Raw genomic sequence first — 6,633 nt, forward strand, 5'->3', positions numbered from 1 at the left:
AACAGGAAGTGACGTCACGTGTCTTCTTCCTGAGTTATTTGGGCTTATTTTGTATTCCACGCTACACAAACCCACAAAGAAGAGACCAGACCGCAGAAACGGTGGCGAATCACTTTAGAAACAATAAATATTGGGTTAAAGTTGCGGGAAAGTTGCGGCGTTTTGGGCAAAGTTTCAAAAAGTTGCGATTTTCGCGGGGTTCGCTCGATTTCGCGTTAACAGTTGCGATCGCGACATCGCGAAATCCTGGAGGGTCTGATTTTGTGTGCGACGCCAACTGTCTCAGGCGAGAATCGCCTGAATATGTGGGCCTGATGTTGCAAACGGTGCGGCTTTGTAGTTCACCAAAGTCGTACTAAAACATCACGACTTCTTACATATATGAAACAAAGTTGAAGGCTTTTAAATGCGCCTTATTGGCCGGAAAATACGGTAATCAGATCTGCGACAAACATGGCTGTTGAGTTATTTTTAAACAAAACCAGTAATTAGGCTCAGATGTTGGCTTGTTCTCTTTACTTTCCCACTTTTAGGATAAACGTGAGAACTTTATCTATAATTGTATGGGGGACTGAAACTGCCATAATCAAAAAGAAAAGTAGAAATATATTTTGTTAGACAAGCGTTTGTTCTTTTGACATTTCCTCGTCTCCTGATTTTGGGACAGAGAGGACCGGCGCCGAGGTGGAGAAAAAGTGGTCCGATTTTAGGGCGGAGGCCAAAAAAAAAAGCGACTAACCGGCCAACGCCAGAGCATGTCAGCTACAGGGGGGGTGTAACGGCGGACTTAAAGACTCTTCTGCAGCCGTTTGACACATCCCTGCTACGACTTCCTGTCAAATGAGGCGTTCTCCTGAAACGGCCGACAGCGCAGGCACGAACAATCAATCCGCACGCGGATCCTGCTCCTTCCTGGTTATTGACCAATGGGAGAGGAGCTGGACGAAGAAGACAGCCTACTCATTTCCATATTGAGGCAGAAACGCACACGGTAAAGTAAAAAGAGGAGGAGGGAAATGTCAAAAGAACGAACGCTTGTGTAAGGAAAAGGCAAAAAAATAAATACATTTCTGCTTTGATTTTTGATTATGTCAGTTTCGGTCCTCCGTATCTTAGGGGCTGAGAAGGATTGCAATAAATCGCCGATCTTTGTCCCGTTAGAGATCGTGGCTCAGTGTACGATGCGTGACTAGCAGACCGTACGAAGTCTTGCCGCGTTAGAATCGAGTACGTCGCAAAGATTGGGCGGAGATCGCAACACAGCGTGGGGTTAGGGTCTGAAAAAGAACCCGCGATAGTCGAATTCCATGACGTTGTCAGTTTTATATATATATATATATATATATATATATATATATATATGTATATACATGCCACCACGTCGAGCTTTAGCTCAACGTCGGTCGCTCTGGTTCGACTGGCTGTGGCGGCCATCTTGAAATGGATCAACTCCGGGAAACGATTGGGCGTTAGAAGACGTCGGACGTGAAATAACTGCTTTCCCGAGGGTCTCGCCCGGCGGTTCGGGGAAACGGTTTCACCAGCGGGCCGGCGAACGGACAGACGCGAACGTGCGCGGAGACGTTCGTATTCGGCGGCGGGCGATAAACGTGCAAAGTCCCAAATTATTGAACAAGGAGGAGCCATTCTCAGCGGCTAATTAGAAGCAGAAACGTTCAAGCTAAAACTTTGATTTTTGTTCTTTTTTTAGTAGTTCACGTCTCTCTTGTCCTCCTGTCCTCCTGTCCTCTTGTCCTCTTGTTTGTTTAGCGCTTGCTTCTTAGTAATCATTGCCACTCGGGGGGAGAATAAAAGCCTCCGCAGAGTCAGATGTGGTGAAAGTCGCCACATCCTGTAAGCGGTCAGGAGCTGCGCTTCTTTTCGGCGCGGCGCCTCGTCCGCTTGTTTGGTCTCTTGCTCTGAACCCCGTCCCCGCCCTCGCGTTTTTTTTCGTCCCGCAGCTGCCGGCGGGACACGTGGACGTCAGCCTGCTGGTGGCCACGCAGCTGCTGCTGGAGCAGGTGACCTACGAGAAGAACCCGGCGCTGCTGCAGCAGCTCCACGCGCACCTGCTATTCAACTTCCACATCTGGAACAAAGGAGACTTCCCGCTGCGCATAGGTCAGCCCCCCCTCCCGCCTGCCCGCCCGTTGACGAGGCGAGTAGCGGCTTGACGCGTTGTCTTGTCCCCGACAGGTCACATTCAGTACGTGTCCACCATCATTAAAGACAACAGGAAGCAGTTCAGGAAGAAATACGGGGTTCAGTTCCTGTTGGACACCATTCGGCTTTATTACGGGTAAAACCTCACCTCCTAAAACCGACCGCTGTTTTTTTTTTTTTGTGTGTTTTGTTTTGTTTTGAGCTCCATCTCTGCGTTTCCGCTCAGGAGGAACGCCAACAGAGACAACGACCTGAGCGACGACGACGTTCGCACCGTCCGGGCGTCCCTCAGCGGCCTCGTCAAGTACTACATCAGCAAGGGCATGACGCAGGAGGAGATGCTGAGCATCCTGGGATACGTCGCCGCCATCGGGGACGAAGACCAGGCGAGTCAAACGGACGGAGACCGAAAAAAAAAGACGCCAGTGACGACCTCTAAGGGATGGTCCAGATATTTTATGAACAAGTAATATCTTACCTGTTGCAGATTGAATTCTGAGCCGAGGAATAAAGGAGACAGATTTAGTGTTTTTAGATTCGATTACAAATTATTTTTCTTAAAAAAAATTGAATAAATAAAATCGAAATTTTTTAAAAGTTGCCAACATGACGAGGCCGATTTTCCACTTTTGGAACAAACGCAGCTTAAAGAAACACCAGAAGAAGCTAAAACTTGAAGTTAAAACGAGCAGAACGGAGGCTAAAATGAGCAGAACAGTAGCTAAATGCAGCAAAATGGATGCTAAAGCTAAAATTAGCACCAAAAAAACGTATTTAAAAGTAGACCAATAGATTCTAAAGCTAAAAATAGCAAAACAACGACAACAACAACAAAAACATCAGTAGCCGAATAACAAAACGCAGCTCCTAAAGCTACAATTAGCTAAAAACAGCAGCTAAAAGTAGGAAAACAGATGCTGAAGCTAAACTAAGCAAAAATGGAGCTAAATGTTGAAAAATGATTCATAAAGGTAAAACTAGCTGAAATTAGCAAAGCTAAAATTAACACAAAAAACAGGAGCTAAAAGTAGTAAAACAGGTGTTAAAGCTAAAATCAGCTAAACAGTAGCTAAAGTTAGCTAAAAGGTTGTTGAATTTGGCATGAAAGATGCTGAAAGTAGCAAAACAGTAGCTTTATTTAGCAAAAATGTAGTTGAAAGCTAAAAGCAGCAGAAAGTTAGCTATGAGCTAAAAGCAGCAGAAGGTTAGCTGTGAGCTAAAAGCAGCAGAAAGTTAGCTGTGAGCTAAAAGCAACAGAAAGTGAGCTGTGAGTTAAAAGCAGCAGAAAGTTAGCCATGAGCTAAAAGCAGCAGAATGTTAGCTATGAGTTAAAAGCAACAGAAAGTTAGCTGTGAGCTAAAAGCAGCAGAAGGTTAGCTATGAGCTAAAAGCAGCAGAAAGTTAGCTGAGCTAAAAGCAACAGAAAGTTAGCTATGAGCTAAAAGCAGAAGGTTAGCTTTGAGCTAAAAGCAGCAGGTTAGCTTAGCTGAAAGCAGCAGAAAGTGAGCTGTGAGCTAAAAGCAGCAGAAAGTTAGCTATGAGCTAAAAGCATAAGAAAAGAAAAATGGGAAGATACACTAGTAGCTAAAAGTAGTAAAACGTGTTAAAGCTAAAATCATCTAAACAGTAGCTAAAGTTAGCTAAACTGTTGTTGAATTTGGCATATAGATGCAAAAAGTAGCAAAACAGTAGCTTTATTTAGTTTTAAGAATTCAGAAAGCCGTTCGCTCGTTAATCTGGTCTAAATAAAACTCCAGTTCTCCAAACTGAGGTTGTTTAAAACTCTTTCTACAGCAGGTAAGATACTGATTGTTCATCATATCTTTCCACAAAACTGGAAATAGCTTCAAACTTTTCATCAAAACTTAAATATTTAACAAAAATTCAAAACGCAAGCTAGCATTTGAGAGGTTCGAGGTGATTTTGCGTTGTTTCGGGGCTCGATGTGTTTTGCAGAAACGAGGCAGTGTGTGGAAGTGTGTTTAACTCGCCTGGGGGGGGCGGGGCTTGTGTGTTGCAGCTGTGCGGCCTGCTGGAGATGCTGCTCAGTTTGCTGCAGAGCAGCCCGGCCAAAGATCAGCTCTTCCTGCTGCTCTTCGAGCCCGCGGCGGCCGACTCCTGCTACACGCTCCTGCTCAACGCCAAACACTCGGACCGGCTGCGGGAGCTCGTCTTCAAGGTGAGGCCTCCTCAGAGGGGGGAGGAGCCAAGAAGGTCCGAGGAAGGAGGCGCTTTCTGTGTGAATTACACGAAATATCAATTATTACCTCCTCCAAGGAGACTACAGGTCAGCTCTAACTCTGCAGCTGGATGCCCCCTGGGTCAGGGGTGATCACCATTGATTTCAGGACGATGGGGTCAAAGGTCAAGGTCACAGATGACCTTGTGCTTTAACTATGCAGCCTTGTAACAGAGGAAAATTAAACTGCACAGCTGGACGCCTCTTAGGTCAAGGGTGATCACCATTGATTTCAAGATGACGGGGTCAAAGGTCAAGGTCACAGATGACCTTAAGCTCTAACTATGCAACCATGTAAAGGAGGACAGTTTAGCTGCCCTGTTAGAACCCTTCTAGGTTGAGAGTGATCACGATGGATTTCAAGGTTCATGGGGGTCAAAGGTCAACATCACAGCTGACCTAGAGCTCTAACTTTAGTAGGAACGTCAAACTGCTCCAGCTGGACGCCTCATGGGTCAAGGGTGATGCCTGTTGATTTCAAGGTTCATGGGGGTCAGAGGTCACAGGTGACCCCTTTGTTAAAACGATCTCTCTGCTCCTACATGTGAGCCTTTTGTTTCCAAGTTGTATCAGGTAAAAACTAAAGTTCAGATTACGATGAAACGTTCAGGAAATGGATTAAATTCTGGTGCCGATCCAGATCATGATCCGGATTATTATCCGGATTATGATCCGGATCCGGATTATTATCCGGATTATGATCCGGATCACGCTGCAGCTTCTCTGAATGTTTCATTTTCTACAACCCCTTGAAGCCTTAATGTCAGAAGTTGCACCTTTTTGTCCCGCGGGTCCTTCCTGACCTCCCTCCGCCTCCCCGCAGCTGTTCGAGCGCATGCTGCGCTGCGACCGCGTCTACGAGAAGAACAAGCAGCGGCTGCGGCTGCGGGAGGCGGGCTACGCCGGCCTGTCTCTGGTCTTCTCCGAGCTCCACATCACCCCCACTCTGATCCGCTGCCTCCTCAACCAGGTCCTCCACACCGGTAAGCCCAAATGACCCCTTTTTTTTTCTGTCTAAACTGATCCGAATCTCATCGACTTCCTGTCCGTGTCCTCGCTCCGCAGACCAAGTCGTGAGCTACAAGGACCTGATGGCTCTGGTCCAGCTCACGCACCGCGCCGGGCCGAGCGTGCGCCTGATCGTCTGCAAGCGGGTGAGGCCGCTTTATTCTCCCCGTGAGAAGCTCTGCTGACAAAAACGGCACCATTTCGATCTCCTCGTAGCCTCGCCCACCCCTTCTCGACACAAAATCCTCGATGAGCCGTTTTTCTCAGGCGTCTGTGCCGAGTACACACAGTTCCCACGTGACGCCGTTCCAACAGGAAGTAACTTTAGCTGCGGCTAATAGCAGCCTATTTATGACGGTAATCGGAGTCATGTCATGTCGAGTTGAAGGAGGTTCTAACCACGCAGACGGTTCTCCGAGGCGTAGTTTTCACTACATTCCAAAAAACCAGGAAACACGAAGGACCCCAAACGTCGCCGAGCCCGGCTGGCGAACGTCAACCGCAAAGATCGGCCCTCGAAGACGTCCAGAATTGGTTAACCTTTTTTAACTGTATGCGTGCTAGAACTAGAACGTAGAACTGTAGGTAGCTCAGCCGCGCTACGTACTAACCCCCAAAGCTAACGTTACGGTTAAAGAATTGAATTTAAAGTCAGAGGCTTTTTGTCAAAGAGCACAACAATAAAACATTGTTACGGTTGAATGATGTCGCCATTTTAGGTCTGATTCTAATCCATAAACACACTGTAGACGAGGTCCACCTACATGATGGTCACCAGGACTTTATTAACACTTTCTAACAAATTCATTAAAGCAGCGGTCCCCGACCTTTTCAGCTCCACGGACCGGTTCGTTATCAGACAGTGTTTTCACGAACGCCTTTAAAGGTGCGGCAGATAAATCCAACAAAATAAAATGATACGAGCGGCATGAAAACGGGGGTATTTTTTAAAACCTAATAAAGGTAAATCCAACGTGTCCTCGCAGCTTTGTTAGCTGCGTTATCAACATGAATAACAGCCTCTCCTCCCCCTGATGTTCTCTGTGTTTAAACACGCCCTTCAAAATAAGAGACACCACAAAGAATCCAACTCCCCATAACGCTGAATCAGTGGAGCCCTGAGCCTGTTTCTAAAAGTAGCAAAAGGCTAGCTTAAAAGTAAGGTAAAGGTAGCAAAGGGTTAGCTTAAAGGTAAGGTAAAAGTAGCAAAGGGCTAGCTTAAA

At 46.6% G+C, this 6,633-nt stretch overlaps 1 protein-coding gene across 1 annotated transcript in view; it reads left to right on the top strand.

Moving 5' to 3' along the window:
* The window catches only part of nbeal1 (neurobeachin-like 1), a gene marked incomplete at its 5' end in the record, with an annotated part of 50,713 nt that overhangs the window by 19,062 nt on the left and 25,018 nt on the right, over positions 1-6,633 (top strand). The window contains 7 exon segments of the mRNA XM_037973977.1: positions 1,962-2,121; positions 2,197-2,299; positions 2,390-2,549; positions 4,184-4,342; positions 5,226-5,385; positions 5,468-5,590; positions 5,678-5,690. Coding sequence (XP_037829905.1) covers positions 1,962-2,121; positions 2,197-2,299; positions 2,390-2,549; positions 4,184-4,342; positions 5,226-5,385; positions 5,468-5,590; positions 5,678-5,690 — 878 coding nt within the window.

Source organism: Kryptolebias marmoratus, linkage group LG23, assembly GCF_001649575.2.
Source record: "Kryptolebias marmoratus isolate JLee-2015 linkage group LG23, ASM164957v2, whole genome shotgun sequence".
In the NCBI taxonomy this organism is placed as follows: domain Eukaryota; kingdom Metazoa; phylum Chordata; class Actinopteri; order Cyprinodontiformes; family Rivulidae; genus Kryptolebias; species Kryptolebias marmoratus.